This window comes from Juglans microcarpa x Juglans regia, chromosome 8D (assembly GCF_004785595.1).
Source record: "Juglans microcarpa x Juglans regia isolate MS1-56 chromosome 8D, Jm3101_v1.0, whole genome shotgun sequence".
NCBI lineage: Eukaryota > Viridiplantae > Streptophyta > Magnoliopsida > Fagales > Juglandaceae > Juglans > Juglans microcarpa x Juglans regia.
Window position 1 is genome coordinate 19152036 of NC_054608.1, and position 20835 is coordinate 19172870.

The 20835-nt window shown below is 40.5% G+C and overlaps 1 protein-coding gene across 1 annotated transcript; it reads left to right on the forward strand.

Moving 5' to 3' along the window:
* The first annotated feature begins 515 nt into the window (after nt 1-515).
* On the forward strand, nt 516-20385 carry LOC121241880 (alpha-galactosidase-like). The gene is made up of 15 exons (XM_041139743.1): nt 516-788; nt 7073-7131; nt 7210-7266; nt 7459-7493; nt 7920-8023; nt 8110-8185; nt 8442-8500; nt 8604-8669; nt 9306-9389; nt 17048-17112; nt 17245-17327; nt 19034-19124; nt 19212-19261; nt 19916-20056; nt 20156-20385. Exons 1-15 carry the CDS (start codon nt 616-618, stop codon nt 20240-20242), a joined length of 1230 nt encoding a protein of 409 aa, XP_040995677.1. The 5' UTR covers nt 516-615; the 3' UTR covers nt 20243-20385.
* The last annotated feature ends 450 nt before the right edge of the window (nt 20386-20835 follow it).

The window sequence follows — 20835 nt, forward strand, 5'->3', positions numbered from 1 at the left end:
TCGGACTCTCGAGGTCGGGGCGTTACATTACTGTTCACCTCCATGGATGTACCCGCCATGTGAGACACTGTACAGCCGCACCGGATTACTGCTTGGAGCTCCACACAATACCGATCTAGGCCCAGGCTCAGAACAATCTCAGCAGGGCTGAGAATAGATCTTTCTCCCCTTCTGGATTGTTGCACTATTTGTAAGCGTTAACACTATAGTTATACATAAGTTTCCGAAAAAGTTTTGTTAATGTGTGTACATAAGTTTCTACAAAATAGTCAACGTCCTTTAAACCAGATAGCATAAGCCACGAAAAAAATCAGGTTCGAATTATCCCATCCTGAAGTATAAGAAACATAAATAAATAAATTCTTCAAAACATAAGTTACACGTTCATGATTTGTTAATGATAATAACAGTATAAATCTAAAAATGTTAACAAAATATTCATTTGAATTGCTGCTTTTGCTGGCGGTGCACAAACGTCGGTCAACCCCCGCCCAAAAAGTTTCTTTCTTTCTCCCCTTTGTATTTCCCTTTTTGAGTGAATATATCATGAGAAGCCAATTAATAAATTGAAAAGCATACTTCTTGGTCACATATATAGATATAGAGCTAGCTGGCATGGCTTATTTATCAGTTCGTGGAGGTTGGTCAGCTATGGCGGTGGGGCTAATTGTCTTCTGCATCTTTGTTCTCCCCAACATCGCCGGTTGTGTCTCTGCTTCACCTGCTCGGCGGACCCATCTCCAGACTAATCTTCTCGCAAATGGACTTGCTAAAACTCCTCCCATGGGGTAAGCAATCCAACTACTTTAACTCTGTATTTTTGTGTTATTCTCTTCAAATTGATATATTTTATATAAATGCGTCGGAAACAATATCAGTAAAAGGTCCGGTACCCATTTTTTAACGTTCCGATCAGTAGACTAACGAGTTTAGAGATGGTCTTTTTACTGTGTAAACCGGTTGGATGCCGGAGTTGCAGTCGAGCAGTTTGGAGCTGATTAGGAAGTGGGAGGAGTTGGTCCACGGTAGAGTAGGGCCCACCACTCACGCCATTTCCGATTTGCCCTTAATGCCATGGGGACCTCCATCCACAGAAAAAAAACAACACTTGTCACGTTAGCCATACTCATACCAAACTGGTCAACGATTGCTGATAATGGAGATGTCAATTTTTGGATTGCTTTTCTAGATTTGTCAGTATTTTTTAAAAATATATATTTCGATTCATAAACAGAAAGTATTTTTAAATAATATTTTAAGATATTATTTAATTTTTTTTATTAACACTGATTGTTCGAAAATAAAATTTCAACTAAAAAATTTCTCATGTAATACATCAATCCTTGCAACAGCTAGTTATAGTTACAGGTATGATTTTGAATAGTATGTTAGGTCTCGTTTGATTACGTAGTTGAGATAAGATGAGATGAGATATCTTGTTAAAAGTTGAATAAAATATTATTATAATATTATATTTGTTCTAGAATTTAAAAAAATTAAATTATTTATTATATTTTCTGTGAGATTTAAAAAATTATAATGATTATATTAGATGTAATGACTCTCTCCGTATAATCTTCATAATTTAGAGAACTTTACTCATAGTTTTCATTCTTCCTTTCTCTCTTGGTAAAAGTAGATATTGGAAAAATCAGATTAGTGAGAGTTATGTTTTCTTTAGCAATATGGTAAGTCTTTTTAATCTCTTAACTATTTATGGTAGACTTCTTAATATCGCTATAAATAAAACTCCAAGTTGGTCAACAGAATTAAAAGATAAATGAAAAATATGGAAAAGAATGCTTATATTTCAAGTAATAAAAATGCTCGAGTGCTTTGGATGAGATCGTGCGAGGATCACATGCAGGGATCTGTACCCATGTGATAACCTTTGCTTTGATTTATTCTTCTTCTTCAATAATAATAATCAGTAATATCTTTTGAGTCAAATATATTAATTAATTGACAGCCTAGAATCCAATTGTACAGCCTCACGCTCGCTAATGGTCTTGATATTTTTACACGTCTCATGCATAAATTTTTCTGGCTTTAAAAAGAATAATAAAATAAATAATAATTATAATCTCCCATATAAGCGAATTTCTCCTCTCAAATATTATGGCTAAAATACTTATAAGGTCAGGCAATGATAGTTTTGTTTTTTTTCTTTGACTCTGAAAATATAGGAATTAATAAATCACATACGCATATGAGGTGTTTATGTTGATTTTGGTACAACTGCTGCCCCCACGCTACCTGCACACAGAATGAGTGTTGGTTGCCAGGGCGCCTCCGATACTTAAATTAGTTGATATTTTTAGTAGTAGATGTGTGAGCATGTGTTTTTCAAAGAAAGAGATACCTCTTTGGATTTTTCCCCCTTCCTATATACTGCCTGGGGGTTGTTGTAGCTTTCGCTTCTTTTGGTAGCAGCATGTCCTTTGAGGAGGCAGATCACATCATTAAATTGGGTAACCTCCCCTGGAGCTTGATCATTAGGATCGGACATGGACATGTCCCTTGAGAGGGCATTTCGGTGCATTTAATGCGATATCCTTTCCTAGGTATGGGGTATGGAGGGCCGTTTCAACCTAACTTAATCACTAACCAAGTCAAAAGGGATGCATTGCCCATCTCGATGGTGCTTGTTCTCACAGACTATACCCTGCCAAGACATGGACGGTTGACCATGTTGGCCAGTGGGGTTCTCCTTGATAGGACCTTCTTAACCTTAGAAGAAAAGAGCCTCCAAGAATGCCAGTTGTTGCCCTTTTGTGCATATTTCTCCTAACAGATACCCTACAAATCTTTGCCTGTTAGGGTTCCATGGAGGCGGATTTGGGAAAGCAAGGGATCTGGAACTGAAGTGAAGTAAATCATCGAGTATCACCTTCTCTTTTTCGATCGATGGGGCTCCCAAGGGGAAGTGAACTTGCTGCCCCCGAGCCAATCCACTCTAGCTTGTCTTCTCGCCAATTATATTCCCAAAGGCGATGTTCTATAACTTCCGAATCGATTCTCAGCATATCTTCATGACTCCATGTCACACGTCACTATATTCGATCAAGAGCATCGATAGATGCTCTTTACGACCTAGTGTTAGTCTGGTGGCAATCCTGACCGTTGCATTGGATCAATGCAGGTACAACATTACCATTGCATTGGCGGATTGTCTTCACCATGTGTCTCCACCCCTTGCTCTATTAACTTTGGAGGTAGTGGGAAGGTTTCCCCTTCCTTTGCCGCTTCAGTGGCGTAGATGTCCAAACCTTCATTCTTGAGCTCTGGCATATAGCAACCACGTGCCAAGGTTTGTTCACCTCATACTTCGCCTATACCTTCGCGTGTTGGAAACTTCATCTTTAAGTGGTAGGTGGAGGTAACAGCCCTCATCCTAATCAGTGTCGGTCTACCCAGGATGGCATTGTATGATATGCAAGCTTTCACTACTAAAAAAGCAGCCATGATCGTTGTCGTGTAAGGGGCCGATCTTGTTGTGACTGGTGGCACGATGGTCCTTCTAGTTGCACTAGCTCATCCAAGAATACATTCAACAATATTGGGGCAAGGTGTAACCTATCCTGCCCCAAGCGCATATTCTGAAACAAATCCCATAACAGAACTTTGGCTGAGCTCTCGTTACCGATCAAGATCTAGTGGGTGGAGTAGTTGGCAATGAGCAATGTTACTACTAGGATGTCATCATGCGAGTACGATATCCTGGCTTCCTCAGTGAATATTACTGGAGCAATCACCTCAGTCTCCATTTGCTTCATCGGTCGATTGATAGCAAACACCTCTTCATATCACATCCTTCAAGTCGACATTGTCGTGCCACCTCCTGCAAACCCCGGCTATGGTCATTATTTCATTGAGTGGCGAGTTCAGCCTATCGGGAATCTGGTGGTGAGAGAGTCCTCTCATATGAGCCTTTCTCATGCGGGGTCTTAACGCCCTTTTAGGCAACTCTTTGGTCAGTCGATCCGGGAGTGGCTTGCGTCTTACCACATATTTCCCTAACCTCTCGCTCCTCCATGTCGTTTCGGCCCAGTGCTAGTCATGGCGGCAATATCAAGTCAGGTGTCCCACCATCCCGTGATAGGTGCAATGTGCTCTGGCGCCTTGACTGCTTGGTTTGCTATCAGTGCCCCATTGCAACCGGACCTCCTCATCCCCTCTATTTGCATGCTCAAATGAGCCACTTTCAAGCCCCAGTTGGGGTCCTTTGTTTTTCTTCCAGTCGCCACGACCCTCCCTAGCTTGTCGGTCTTTCCTCATCCTTTCACGCTCTTATTGGGCTCCTTTGCCTTCCAATCAGCTTCTTCCACATTAACGAAGTTGTCCATCCTATCCATAAATTCCCACAAGGTTGTAAATGTTTTCCTAGCCAGCTTAGCCATGGAAGTGCTCCTTGGCCATATCCCTTCTAAGTGCGTAACCAACATTATTTTCTCATCCTGGTCGTCTGTGTCAAACATTCCTTGTTAAAGCACATGAGGTACGCCTTTAGACTCTCGACTCAACGCTGCTTTAACGTGAGCATAAATGCAGCTAGTCACCTTCATGGTCAACCAGCCATGAACAAGGTTAGGAATTGTCTACCCAACTCCTCGCGGTACACAATTTCTCTAGGAAGGCTTACCAATGCTCGATAGGTCCTTGGATCTGTCATACAGTTCAACATGTAGGACTTTGAACTTCGATGGGAAAGGCATCACCATGATTGTCGTACTATATGTTAGGGTGGTGCTATTGAGTAAGTTATCGATAGACGATGACGTTGCTACAAGTTTCTCCATTTTGTCATATTTATCCTTGAGATTGCATAGGTTGTCGTGCATTCTCTTTCTTTCCTTCTTGTGGTTTGGCATGATCTTGGTCCAATTCTCTTTCAAGTCTCGGGTTTGGAGTCATCCTCCCTATCCTCTCGTCCATCTCTTTGAACCTCCTCTCCATCTCATTGTTTGTTGGCTCTCCTGTTGCTACTGTTTCTTGTTCACGGATTGTCTAGAAGCATGTGACAGTGGGCATAATGTGACAATCTTGAGATCCCACAAACGGCAATAACTATTGATGTCGATTTTGGTACGCCTGCGGCCTTTGACCTACTTGCCTAAGTCAGTTGATATCTTTAGTGATAGATGCATGAGTGTGTATTTTCCAAAGTAAGGGATATCTCTTTGGGCTTTCCTCCCCAACCTATATATTGCCTCAATGTTAGCGTAGCCTTACCTACTTTTGGTAGCCTAATAGCAACACGTCCTCTGAGGAGGCATATTACAGCATTGAATGCGATAACCTCTACTAGCCCATTGAGCATCACGGCCTGACACGGACATGTGTCTTGAGAGGGCACATCGATGCATTTAATGCGGTAACCCTTCCTAGATATGGGGTATGGAAGGTCGTCCGACCTAACTTAATCACTAACTAAGTCAACAGGGATGCATTGGCCCATTTCGATGGTGCTAGTTCTCGTGGGCTATACTCTAATGGGACATGGCCGGATGGCCATGTCGGCCCATGCGGTTATCCTTTATGGACCATTCTTAACCTTAGGAGGAAAGGGCCTCCAAGCGCGCTAGTTCTTGCCTTTTTGTGCATATTTTCCCTAGCATGAGGTTTTGGTTTAAAACCGTAATTGGTACGTGTCATGAAGAAAAAGGAAGGAAAAAAAAAAAAAAAAGGAGAAACGCTTCTAGATAGCCTTGTTGTTTATAGGAGTAAAACAACCCTCCAATTAAGTATAAGACACGTAAGAAAGTGATGAATTATCACAATACACAAGGATACAGGTGATTAAAATTGAAAGGCTAAACATTGAAGGAGCTTTCACCCCTACAGCCCTACTGTTGTCTTACTTTGGTGAGATATCCCACTAGGTAAAATATCAACTTTAAATCCATGTCTCTTTTCCAATAGAAATTATCTAAAAATCGAGTATTTTTGCATTGAAAATTTTCGTTAGGCTCGATTGAAAAATGTAGTCTTTGTCGATTCGAATCTTTTTTTTTTTTTTTCCAAAGAAAAGGGGGATTTCTCATTTCTTCTTCTTTGGGTGAACTACCAGTAGGTACTTGCTCCTGCAAAATTTTCCAAAAATGGAATCTGGATTTTGGCCTAGCATGTCCAATGGATCCATCTCCCTTAGAGAAAGAAATTGGTGGAAGGAGTTGTCTATAGTGACTGTGAGATCATTCGATTTGACAGAGAAGCATGTTTGTTGAAACCCATTAAACATTCTTTGGCATAAAGAACCCAACAACGGCTTAAGCTTGCTTGCTAAGCCATAAAGATCTTTAGCTTGTTTGCTGAAACCCACTGAAAGCTAGTTTTTTATGTAGAAAAATCATAATCTATGCCGGCACAAAGAACCCACAACTTGTGAACAACTTAGAAAAATCTGCAGCAGAAACAACGGCTTTGAAAGTAGCTTCTACTGCAGATGTAAACGGATCAGGGGATAAATTTGCAAGCAAAAATTCATTTTCAACTGAGGAACCTTCTTATTCTTTTGTTGACAAGCCCCTGAGATTAAGATTCTTCTCCAGTTTCTCCCGCCTCTAGTTTGCCTCATCAATCTACTGCTACAACTGAAGAACCTCATAATCTTTATTCTGAATTTCAAACTAAATTTATGAGCTCCATTCGTGCCGGTTGGGGGGGTTGAGCTCCGTCCGTGCAATGGGATGAGTGTGGGTTGTGATGGAGTGGAAGACGAAGAGAGTGGTTGAGGGTTATATGAGACGTGTTCGGGTGTTGCCATATGCAGAACATGTAAAATCAAAAGCTTACATGGAGCCTTACTATTGGATGGCTATTTATTGAAGAAGACCAGTCGGATTGGTCTCCAGGTTTTCTCAACAACAAAAAATAGAGAATAGAATGGATCAAACTAATAAATAGGACAACCAATTATATGAATGTTACATAGTCTAAAAATAGATTAATATTTTCCTTTGTCAATGAGTTTAAATTCCTTGACTGATACTATTATTATGTTGGCTCAGTTGTCATTAACTTATCTTTACAAGTAATAATCTCCTCACAACTAAGGTTAATTGTTGTTCAGATGGAACAGTTGGAACCACTTCGGCTGTCAGATTGAGGAGAAATTAATTACGCAAACAGGTATAAACTTGGGCACTCCATCCTAATCAATTTTACTTTACTGTAAAATTTAATATCAAATTTATATTGTGACTACAGCGGATGCAATGGTTTCAACCGGACTCGCCGCAAAAGGATACAAGTACATAAATCTAGGTGCGAACATTGCATTGGAGTTTGTGTGTTCTTATAATTGGGCAACAGTATTATGATTGAATAATGATAGCTAGGCCTTTTGAATAATCATTAACAACTGATCAGCTTGTTATGTCAGCTTATGCTTGGGATGTTAAGAGTAGAATAACTTTCTTTCAAACTAATCTATTATTATTTTTAATATCTTTTTAGATGATTGCTGGGCTGAATCTAATAGAAACTCTGAGGTATTCTCCACATTCACATCTACATCTTTTCAAATTCTGCATATATATATATATATATATAAGTTGGATCATTCTACAAACCAAAAGATTAGAAGGTTTAATATAAATAGCATGAACCAACTTAACTTTAAAACAAGCTACAGAAATTAAAAGCCAGTTTAGTTATATAAAATTAAATTATCTCATCTCATCTTATATAATTATTACAATTTTTTTAAACTCTCACATAAAATATAATAATCAATTCAACTTTTTTAAATTTTAAAATAAAAATAATATTAAAAAATAATATTATAATAATATTTTATTCAACTTTCAACAAAATATCTCATCTTATCTCCATAACCAAACGAAGCCTAATTCTGCATTTAATAGTAGATTTAGAAATTTCTATCAAATTGTAGTTATAAAATAGAATTCTGGCAGGGAAATTTGGTGCCTAAAGCTTCAACATTTCCATCCGGAATCAAGGCGTTGGCAGATTATGTCCATAGCAAAGGGTTGAAGCTTGGAATTTACTCTGATGCTGGGTATCAAAGCTATGCTCGTCTGCACTAGAAATCAAACTGACTCAGTTACCAATCCATGCTAATTTCTTGATTTATATTCTTTGTAGAAACCAAACTTGTGCTAAAGCTATGCCCGGATCACTAGGCTATGAGGAACAAGATGCAAAAACTTTTGCTGCCTGGGTGAGAATTAATATTAGAGCTCTACTACCTTCAGTCATTTTTGCTTACTTCTCGCGCACTCTACTGATGTGATTGGTTAAATAAGTTATTTTATATTAAAAAAAATAACGCAGTCAATCACATTAGTGAAGTACCCGATGAATACGCAAAAGTGACTACATATAGAATATTTGATTAATATTATTCCTTTAAGGATTGTAGTGTTCATATAAGAGTATTAATGGTATAAACATATTATCTTTTGCCATTTTGGTAGGGTATTGACTATTTGAAGTACGATAATTGTAACACTGATGGCACAAGTCCAAAGGAAAGGTATATATATCATGACTGTAAAAATATTAATTAAATGATTGAAAATTCAAGCATATGGATGATCTGCATAACTCTAATAAGGTCTCCTCATCTTGTGTAATAGGTATCCAAAAATGAGCAAAGCTTTATTGAATTCTGGAAGATCCATCTTCTTTTCCCTTTGTGAATGGTGAGTAGATATGTTATATTTTTTTTTAGAAATGATAGTTGCAATCGTGAATATACAAGTGCCGTGTAATCACTTTAAAAAAAGTGAATAAATATAGAACCCACATTAAAAAATAATAATTTTTTAATAGTAGACCCCACTATTTTCAAAACAACTGTATGACGCTTGTACATTCTATGACTCCATATAGTATTACTCATTTTTTTTAGGAAATGATTCATATAGTGGTAGACCCTACTATTTTTCAAATAGAGTACAAGTAACTTACATACTCTAAGATTGTATGTTCCTAGATTGTATGTTCCTAGCTATTAAAAAAACTGACTAGACCATACCTTTTGTACTGAAATCGTGGGATAAATCCCAATTAAATAACCATATAAGGAGATTTTTAAGGTTTTATTCAAAATTCTATGTATGTCTCAGAATGTTTTCAAAACTGAGTTTTAGGGATGAAAGAAAGTTTTAAAAGTTTGGTCACTGAAGTGAAAGTTATATTATTATTATTATTATTACTTCTTTTATAAAGACATAGGGAATCTATTATGCTTTTCTTCATAGGCTACTCAGTTTGTATGCCTCTCTTGCTAAACAATATTGAGTACTAAATAAATCGTATATTTGGTATCAATTTAGGGGGCGAGAAGACCCAGCAACTTGGGCTCCTGGTATCGGAAATAGCTGGAGAACAACCGGTGATATCAGAGATAACTGGAATAGGTACGATGAATGTCTAGGCCAAGATGTTTTTTTTATATGTCAAGATAAAAAAAACTAGAATAACAAATTTTCCCAAAGTACTTGCCCGAGGTCTGAGCATAGTTGCGTCTTTGCTCACCAAGGGGCAGGCAACCTCACTCATTTCGTTGTTTGCCTAAAGGCGAGCATTAATATTTCGCTCTTCGCTGCTTTCCAAAATGATGGGTATTAGTACAGCTCACGTAACTTGCCGAGATGGCGAGCATACTCTTCCTTATGTGGCTCGCCAAGGTGGCGATTATTAGTACTGCCTACATAGCTTGCCGAGGTGGCAAGTACGCTGCTCCTTATGTTGCTCACCGAGGTGGCGAGCACTATTGTTCTTTATCATTGCAGCTAAACTTTGTAATACTCATTGAGGTGGGCATAATACCGGTGTAAAATACTCGGCTTAAGGTATTCCCCATATCACTTGCCTAGGTAGTGATCACCATTGCTCGTTTACGTTGCTCACCATATGCCGAGTAGCTGAGTCTTTGTGATGCTCTCCATACGAACACATACTTAATTATGCTAGTTTGCTCGATTTGCGAGCAATATCTCCCCATGTTGCTCTCCGAGTAGCAAGTACTTACATCCATAATGCTCTCCTAATAATGAGCATCATACGTCTCTAATCACTACAAAAATAATGGGTATTTATGACTTTTTTTGTGACGAAAAGGACTATTTGCGATAAAATCAAATTTATTTTAACTGAAAATAGTCATTTTACTGAAAATAACTAGTCACAAATAAGTTTTTTTTTTGTAGTGAATGGATGTGATATTATGTTAAAAACAGTCAATCATGTAGTAGAAGTAGATTGCTTCCAAGTGTTTGATACAAGATACAAAATATTCCAAACATAAAGGATTATATAACAGAGTCGTCCAACAATTGTGGAATTATTTTTATCGTTCCCAAGGGTAAATTCTACTTAAATCCCCTTCTTCAATAGACAAATCCTCCATAGGAAAATTCGGGTACTTAAGTGGAGGGACAAGTAATACTAAGGCAGGGGCAACGAGCAGAAGATATAATCCCACTATGGGGCGGCTAAACTAGGGGTCTCCTCACACATCTTGCCATTGACCATTTAATATCCTGGGCTTGTGACCGCTTATGAGTAAACTCTCATACCTCCATCTGGTAGATGTATATGGTTATCAATGAGAATGCATGGTAATTGCTGTGACTCTAGAATTTTCAATAAGCATTATGTTGTACGACTCCATCTAAAAATAATTAAAAGGATCAGTTTAACAACTCAATAAGTGAAGCTAGTGTCGGTCATATAAACAAACAAGTAGATTATCACAAATTGATTATAATGAGTAATTACTGAATACTTAGATAAGGTGGGGGCTCGAGGTTGTGGGTAGCCTCCGATGCCTAAGTCAATTTTCTTCTATTTTTAGGGAGTATTTCAATAAGCAAAAGAATATAATCCTTAATTCTGACCTGGACTTTGGCTTTTATACGGCTAGCCGAGGTGGTCCCCCATATCACGTGTCAAAGGCAATCTTTCATAAGGGATGTTGCACTCCTACCTTTGACAAGGCATAGCCTTCTTGGGTCACATCCTTGCGGTAGGTTGGTGGGTGCGGGCACTTCCTACATGTTCTTGTTAGGGACAGGAGGTCGTGCCGCAGAAACTATCGGGGCCAGGGTGCCTCACTGTGACCCCTGCCTGTGCGTGTGTTTGTCCCTTTGACGGCATGGCACTATCATGGAGGGCGGTCTCAAGAATGTCAGTGTCTCATCCTTCCACATTGGCTTCCTTACCACCCAAGCTCAAGGCTTTTCCTTTCCTTCTCCGGGCCCTAGGCCTTTTATTCTTCATGCTTCCCATGGGTCGTGGGGGCTATTGTGCTTTCAATAAGGATTTTGCCCTGCTTGAGAGGAGGGTGGGTATCTCTCCTAATCAAGCCCAGTTCAATGGGAGATTTTACATCCCTTCCAATTACCTTGCCAATTCCTACTGTATGCCTATGATAGGAATTTTTCATTAATATGTTTGCCTTTTTTCTCATGTCTAGAAGCCTATGGTGTGGGGGGTTGCTCGCCACGCGCGTCTGCCCATGTTCCCATGTTGGAGGTTGTGTTTGACAATTTGATTCCACACTTTTCGTGCAGCGAAAATCGCGGGACCTATCCCCTCGCTATTCCGTTTCTCGATAACACACATCGCTTCCACGTCTAGGCAACCCAATCGTCGTCGTTGCCTATTTAAGCCCAAGCTCAGTATCACTTTTCACTTTCTTGTGTCTTCGCATCTCTTGTTCCCTCGTGTCTTCATTTGCCTTTCTTTTCCAACCCTTGTGCCTTTCTCCGGTCTTCCTTCTCAACTCTTGCCCGCCTTCTTCTTCCTGATTTGCTTTCAAACTCTACCAAGGGCCCCCAATAATACCCTGTATTTTGCTTCCCATGGTGCTCAGTCAGTCCATCCAGAGGAATCTTCTAGAGTCCTTGGGGGCATGAATCTCCCCGAGGTCCTTGATGAGTCCCAAAACCTCTATGGGTATTGTTGGGCCTCAGCAGTCACTCCCATGGACTTGAGGTCATTTATACATTCCTTTGGAACACCTGGTACCACAAACTTTGAGGCTCCAACGAGTCACCAAGGGATCGTTGATACGGAGGGGTTTGCCATCCCTCGATGCATACCTATGGGTTGCGGCTTCCCTTCTGTCGTCCTGTCTGAGAAATTTTGGACGTCCTCCATTTGGCTCAGGTGCAGCTTCATCCTCAGTGAAGTCTGCCTAGACCAGACCACTAAAGAGTTCTTGTTCATGCACAGTGTGCTGTGCCTAGTTGGCAATCTGTGTAGTTTCTGTTCTCGAGCGAGGTGAAAGATTGCCCACCTAGAATCTCATTGCTCCCCCATCAAGGATTGGTTCAAACAATTTTTCTTCGTGATGGTAGAAGGTTGGGAGTTTCCTGCCGTGGAACAAGCCCGCCGCGACTTCCCTGTCCAAGCGATTTAGGGCATTGTACCGAACGCCAAAGAGATCAGCCTGGGGAAAAGATCTCGTACCGAGGTCGAGGAGGAGTCATTAGGGTCGGGCGACAACAACAATAGCTCCAGATCTTGGAGATGGCCTTCTATGAGCCAATCTTCCCAAGCCCCATCCATTTTAAGGGCCTCGGGTCCCATATGCAAATAGTCGCATTCCTCGACGAGTGCTGGTGCTTCTCAGGTTGAGCAAGTTTTGCCTCCACCACCCATGATACTTCAGCCTCCTACCCTGCCTGGCGACTTGGGGCAGGTAGGGGCCCTTAGTCTAGGAAAGGAGGAATTAGAGATGGTCGTTTTCTTCGCCTTTCTTGACCCTCCCCTAAGGCATTCTCAGGTCTTCACTCCGCCACCCGAGGTCCAATTGGAGTTCGTCACCTCACCTAGAGTGGGGGATTTTGAAGCGGCTAGGGATGCCGGGAAGCCAATGTGCTTGAGCAACACTGAGGAAGTCGCCTCCTCGTGCCCCGAACAGGATATAGGGTCCTCTCCCAACCATACTCAAATCATGGATCTTGATTAAGATAGGGCCTGCATCCTAGAGTCTATTTACATGTCTCCTGAGACTGAGGTCGTTTCAACCAAGCCCTTGGAAGGATTGGCTGAGACAGTTCCTCCTCTAGATAACACAGGGGTGTCGAGGGGCCCCTTAGTTGAAGAAAAAGTCGCCCTCGCCAGCCCTTCTAGCCTGAGATCGGGCAACTCGAGGTACTACTGGGAAAAACAGTTGTGCCCGAGGAAAGTGCCCCCGAAGGCACTACAAGCTGTCACGAAGATGGGGGAGCAAGCAAGCATGTCCCCACTGCTGAACGTGATAGCAACAAGATGTCCCATCTAGAGATTCCTGAGGATCGAGCATCGAGGGAACATCTGCTCAGGAGGGTGAGACTGTCCCCGAGGCAGAGGGGACACCTGAGTTAGAGGAGCCTGGGGATGAGCCTGTTGTTCACTACAAGGTCAAGGGAAAACCTATGTAGAGGAGCCCAGCCGGTGGCGACGCCAAAGGTGCACCTAAGACTGGGTCAGCGAGCGTCCAGGGAACCACGAGTATGTCTGGGCAAGCCCTTGAGAAGGACAATGTTGGGGCGTAGCTCGTCGGGGGTGAAGGCACTTCCTCCCAAATTCGTTCCTCACCCCAACGACAACTAGTGTGCAGGGGGCTTATCTTGGGAGTAGGGGAAGTAATGCCCCAGGGACCAGCTTGGGTTATGATTGGGCCTGGGCCGAGGCCATTAGTCGAGAGGCAGACAAGCTAAAGGCTTTCTTTCCCTTGGTAAGGCCTTTCCCTCATCATTTGCTTTTTACTTTCTCATGTTTTCTCCTTTCTCAGTCTATTTTTTTTTTTTACTTTGTTCTGGCCAACGAGCCGATCAATTGGTTGCCCTGATTGTGAATGAAAGGGGGGGATCTGTAGGTGGAGGTCTTGGTGTTGCAGCCCCTTGACAGGTTGGCTCGATTCAAGCTTCGACTGGCAAACAAGGAGCTGGTTGAAGCTAAGTAGGCCTTTGCCCAGACGTACGCTAGCAAGGGGAAAAAAAAAAAAAAAAAAAAGAAGAAGAAGCTCGCTAAGCAATGTTAGGAAATGGCCATCCTTCAGGGTGAGATGGCCCAATCCCTTGAGGAGTCTCGCCAATGTCTTCTCTGGGTCGAGCTCTTGGAGGACGAGCGAGATAGCTTGCTCAAGTCGCTAGACCTTCGAGTGGCAGAATGGGAGGAAATCCAGGACTCATGTCATCACCTCAAGGCCAAGTAGGACAGGTTGACTAGGCAGCATGAGACAGATGTGAGGGTGTATAAATAGCTAGAGTAGAAATACACGGACCTCTCGAAGTCATGGAAGCACAAGTCCTCCTAGCACGAGGCCCAATTCAAGAAGGTGAGAGACCTAGAGGCCAAGCTGGTTGTGGTCGACGTGGCTTTGTAGGCGCGAGACCAATAGGTCGCAACCTTGGAGTCCAAGCTAACTTATTAACAGGAGGAGCTATTTGCACGAGACTCAGAGATTGAGACCCTAAAGACTGCGTTAACCGACGCCCAATGAGTTGCTGCTCGCCTCTCCACTCGACTACTTGAGGTAAATAAGATCTGTGACCGAGCATGGGCCTATGGTTACAAGGAGAGCATGGACATGCTAAGGGATCACCTGTTGGAGAATCCCCAGACCAACTTGAGGACCTTCGAACTGCAATCCCATCCAGGTGGCGAGGCCCTTCGCTACACCAACACTATTGATAGGGAGCAAATGCCCGAGGCCTTCCTAGAGCCTTGAGAGTCGATCGACTCCTTTGTATTGTATTTATTTGCTATTTTTGTATATAAAGAACAAAAGGTGTAAAGAAATTTATATATATAGAATCATTATTACCCAGTTTTTGCCTTGTCTCTTCTCCGCCCTTATCTTCCCTTTTAATTTTATGCATGTAAGTTGTTTGTCCTTGCTTTGGCTTGTGTTTGAGAGAAAGGTCGGGCAATAAAGTGACTTGTCCCACCTGTTGACTCCACCCGTCGTCTTCTGGGGCTCTCACTTCTTTCCGGTCTCCATGATCTCCCGCATTCCTGCCCAGTCTCCCTCCTTGGGTCCGTCGAGTATTGGTTAGCGAGGTGCTCCAGCTCCCCTCTCTTTCTCCTAAGGGTGAAACAATCCTCAGTGTTATGGGTCTCGTTCGCGTAGTAGGTGCAAAACCGGCAGCTGGTCCAGTCATGGTTGCTAGCTCCCTAATTGTTTGTCATGTCTTCTTCCTGCACGCTCAAACTGGAACGTGCATGTCGGGGGTCTTGCTCCCTCAAGGTGCCAGCTTCGTACCACCTCCTATCTTGCTGCCCTTCTTTAACTTTTTTTAGGGCCTTTGCTCACCTCGACATATTGGACTTCCTGTCAGCCTGCTCCATTTCGATCTTGCTAGGATTGTCCATGAACTCCCTCAGCATTGTGGGACTCTTTCTAGCCAGCTTTGTCATGAACAGATTTAAAGGCCACACGCCCCCCAGAAGTGCCACCAAAGAGATCTTCTCATCCTGGCCGTCCGTCGTCATGTATTCTTTATTGAACTTGGCCAAGTAGGCCTTCAGGCTCTCATCCTCCCACTACTTGACTGTCAGGTGGTAGGCTATCGAGCGTCTCCTCCTACTTGCCATGAACTACATCAAGAATTGCCTAGCCAACTCGTCAAAACTGTCGAATGAATCAGGCTGCAGCGTCCCGAACCAGCCTCTCGCAACTCCCTTCAAGGTTAGCGAGAAATCCTTGCAAGCTATCTCTCCGAGAAACCTGTGCAGAGTTATATGGGCTCTGAAGGTCTCCAAGTCAGCTCAAGGGGATCCTTAGACCCATCATATATCTCCATTTGTGGAACTCATAACTTTTGAGGCAATGAAGAGGCCATCACCTCCGCACTGTAAGGCAAACCGTGCTAGTGAGTAGCCAGCCGACCGACGACGAAGCTCCCATCCTCTTTGCCATTTCGTCATACTTATCTATGAGGTTGCGCAACTTGTGGTTCATCTTCTTCCTTTCTTCCTTGATGGCGTCTACCCAACCAGTGCTCCAAGACTCTCCGTGTTCGTTTTGACTCAGCCCCGCATCATCTTGCGCCTTAGTGTTCTTCCTCTTGATGGAATCATTTTCCCAGCAAAGATTCTCCAATGCCTCCGCCATCTTCCTCATGCACTGCAGTAGGTTGGTGGGCGTGGACACTCCCCGCATGTTCTTGTTAGGGACAGGGGGCCATGTTAGGCACACTATCGGGGCCAGTGTTACTCACTGTGACCCCTGCAGATGCGTGTGTCAGTCCCTTTGACGACATGCCCTATCATGGAGGGCGATGTCTGGAACATCGGCGTCGTCTGGAACATCGGTGTCTCATCATTCGATGTTGGCTTCTCTACTGTTCGGGCTTGAGGCTTTTCCTTTTCCTTCCCCGGGCCCTGGGCCTCATATTCTTCACGCTGCCTGTGGGTGGTGGGGGGGCTATTGTGCTTCGTGGGTCTTTAGTAAGGATTCGGCCGGCCCGAGAGGGGCGTGGGTATCTCTCCTAATCAGGGCCAGTCTGGTGGGGGATTTTACATCCCTTTCAGCCATTTTTTTTCTTTTCTTTAAAGCTCTTCTTCCCCTCCTATTAATTCAGATTCTACACTTCTTTTGCTATAACGAGGTTAGATTAATAGAGTTAGTTGATGTAAACCAATTCTAAAGATCTTTATTATTGAAGGAATTTTTCTTAATGGCTAGACCCCTAAACACAAGATTGTAAGAACTCTTGAAATAATCAATATAATCCTAACTTAAACGTAGTGTTATAAATCATGCTCGTCTTTGAAGATTAGTAATTATTACATAGTCTCGAAATACGGATACAATGGTACTCTCAACCTATGATTCAATGTTGCGTCCTAAAAAATGAATGCTTTTACAATCAATTTTGATGTCGTGGGATGGTGTGATAGGTTGGGAGTAACACGTCATCCGAATTTCAAGACTATGTAATAATTTTCATATGACAACAAAATTCATAAATTTTTTTTTCTTTGGTTTTTTCTTAATCCCTCTATCTTTAATTTACATATATAAAACCCATAGCTTCATTCCTACTTTTGAGGAAATGTTTTTCTTCTTTTTAATTAGCATGATATCTCGTGCGGATAAAAACGACAAATGGGCATCTTATGCTGCACCTGGTGGATGGAATGGTAATGAACTACGACTTCATCGTCTTCTTTGTACTCATGTTATATGTATGAATCAATATCCATCAGTAATTATTTTTTAAATTATCAAACAAACAGATATTAATTGATGATCAGTTAATTAATGGGTGTCAGATCCAGATATGCTTGAAGTTGGAAATGGAGGAATGACAACAGAGGAGTATCGTGCACACTTTAGCATATGGGCATTAGTTAAGGTACATGTATTGTTGATCTTTTTCCAAGTTTACAAATGATCATGCATTCATACATTCGATTTTTCATTGATTATACTTCAATATTGTTGAATTACAAGATAATATCCTGAGTTTTCTGCAAATCAAAGGTCTTTTGCTCTAATTCCCCTTCTTCAAATAACAAAAAACATACCCAAAATAATGGTCTCTCCTTTTTCTCTCTCTCTCTCTCTCTGTCAAAAGAATAGATGAAATGTTAAGAATTATCCCTCTCTCTCTCTCTGTGTATATATATATATATATATATATATATATGTATACATCACACAATAAGAACCCACTTTAGTGTCATAATTACTACAACCTATTGAAAAATACAATTATAATAAATCCTAACTCTAATAGATGGATTTTCACTTATCATGAGTCTAACAATTCCAATTGATTGTAAATCTTATCACTATCAATTAATTGAGGATTCCCAATTCACTAAACTAATATGTGTCCACCATAAAATATCCATCGAGAATTAATGAAATTACTATCTCATTAATTTTTCTACATCTTAACCGTTAATTACAAAATAAGCAATTTCATAACTTTTATTTAGTGTTGTGCAAATGGAAAATAAATTTAGTAACATATTTTTAATTCAATTGGAATTCCAGGGGATTAGTAACATAATATATCGCACAATATTTTTTTTTTTAATTTTTTTTTGGTTTTTTTATTTTTTTATTTTTTTAGGGGGGGTTTGTCCCTGAATCCGCCAAGGTATCCCAGCGGCGGGACCCCCCATCCGTGTTTTAGGGTGAAGGGGCAGACCCATGGTCCATCACCACCATCCACCGCCCATTCACAACTGTCCTAGTTGGAGAAAACACAAATATACATATATATATATATATATATGCAACACAAAATACCATAACACAACAATGAAAAAGTTACAAAATACAAATCAAATCCACAACAATACACATCGAATCAGAACGATGAAAACAACAAGAGAAAAAAAACAAAACTAGAAAAACAAAAACCTAAATACAATACATATTGACTATGAGAGTGAGAGAGGGTCTGGGAGACTGAGAAGAAGAGGAGAGGAGGAGCTGAGGAGGAGGATGAGAAGAAGAGGCCATAGGCCGCGCCTCTATGGTGACTATAAGAGGGAGAGAGGGCAACAACGCAGAGAGCCAGAGATGAGAGAGAGAGAGAGAGAGAGAGAGAGAGAGGGAGACTAAAGAGAGAAGAGACTTGGGGGGGAGGGAGGGGGGAATTAGGGCTAACTTAAACCCCCAAAGCGATGCCATTTCGGCGTTTATTTTTTTAAAAAAATATTCGTTATCAAAACAACATCATTTTGATAAAGAATATTATATATATATATATATATATATATATATATATTGGACTGGACCCAGTCCAGGATGCGGGGTGTGGAGGGGGCAAGACTATGGCCCAGCCAGCCTCTCGTCCCCGCACCCTCTTTTCCTTATGAGCTGGGGCTCACCCCTCATGGGGCAGGCGGAGTTACATGTGCCACCTAGGCAGTGGATACGGGGTGGCGGGTGGCAGTGCTCTGCCACCCACCCCTACCTAAACTCTATATTTGATTTTGTTATAAATAAGAACTTTTGCCGGTGAATAAATAACAAGTTCCAAGTTATTTTTTCTTAAAACAAAATATATAGAACTTGTATTTAATCAATATTTCATGTGCATAGGCTCCATTATTGATTGGGTGCGACATTAGAGCAATGGATGATGTGACATTCGAGTTGCTAAGCAACGAGGAAGTTATTGCCGTTAATCAAGGTAAATAAGAAATAATGCTCGTCCATTGAAATTAGCAAGAAAAAGTATGTTTGAAACTACTTATCATTAGCATCTGTCCTTGCACAGATAAACTTGGAGTTCAAGGAAAAAAAGTTAAAAAAGATGGTGATCTTGAGGTCAGTTTTTGTCATCTTATATTAAATATATATTGAATCCATGCTTTGCAATTAATTCAAACAATGCTTAGTTGAGGTTTTAAGTTTATTATTATAAAATAAATTTAACGTATCATATGAACTCACGTCAATTTGAAAATCTATTTTTATAAAGTTTCTTTGTGATTGTAAATCTCTTTGAAAAAAACTCTTGGTCTTTGTCTATTCTAGATGTTTTCATGTTTTTAGGATAATGCTTTTGAATAATTATATTTGAAAACCTTTACACCACACATTATCCACATGGCATAATTTGATTTGGAAGATAAATCTTAAAATTTAAATCTTACAAATCAAATTATATCATGTGGATAATGTGTGGTATAAACGATTTCAAATATGAGAAATGATATTTGCAGTAATTGAGTGCACAAGTACCGCGCAATCCCTTTTAAACAAGTGCATAAATAGGAGACCCAGATGAAAAAATAATAATTTTTTAATAGTTAACCACACTCTTTTTTAAAAGGATTGTGTAGTGTTTGTATATTCCATGATTGTATCTAACATTACTTTTCAAATATATAGCAAAAAATCTCATCATGCAAAATTAAATGCTAGATTAATAGAGCCATCAATATTTCTTCAATACTAATCTACAAATAAAAAGTGTAGGTTTGGGCCGGTCCTCTCAGTAATGAGAAGGTAGCAGTAGTTCTTTGGAACAAAGGCCCATCAAAAGCTACAGTTATTGCTTATTGGTCTGATATAAGCCTCGATTCAACAACCGTTGTCAGTGCACGAGATTTGTGGGCGGTAAGTTTTTGTTCCCCACTTTTAGGGCAGGAAGATATAATTCAAGTAAGGGATTGTCTTGTTCTTTCTAATAATCAAGAGGTTGTTTGAATTGTGCAGCATTCAACGCAATCAGCTGTGCAGGGACAGCTCTCTGTTGATCTTGAGTCTCATGCTTGTCAAATGTATGTCCTAACTCTCCGGTGAAAAAGAGAAGGCTTCATATTCCGGTATAACCAAACAATATTTTAAATTTCTATTGTTCCAATTATCTTTGTTTAAATAAAAATAAGTGAGTAAAAGTAAGACCCGAAGAAGGGTATTGTTGCTTATTAAATTCCTTCGCATTCTTAGCCTCTCAAGAGATTATATATACATATATATATATATATATATATATATATAATTTATTTCTATATATTAATATTCTAATATATATATCTAAAATGTATGAATGCATATTAAACTTAATAATATAAGTATAATAACCATTATAATTAAATATATTACAAGTAACTCAATTACTTATGCCTAGTCATTTATGCCTAAATATTGAAAATAATCCATAGTTATACGTTTGTTTTTTTATGACAAAATTCATTCATTCATTGAAAAAGGGATTACAAGCGTTTGTCAGTCCAGATAATCTAAGAAATTACATTTGGAAAAGACTCCCATCATAAACTAATATCCTCCACATTCTAAGCAAGTTTTGCTAAACTATGTGCTGCTTCATTACCCAAACGACCTATATGTTGAATCTTGCAATTACTAAATCTCTTCATCAACCTTGCGTTTCC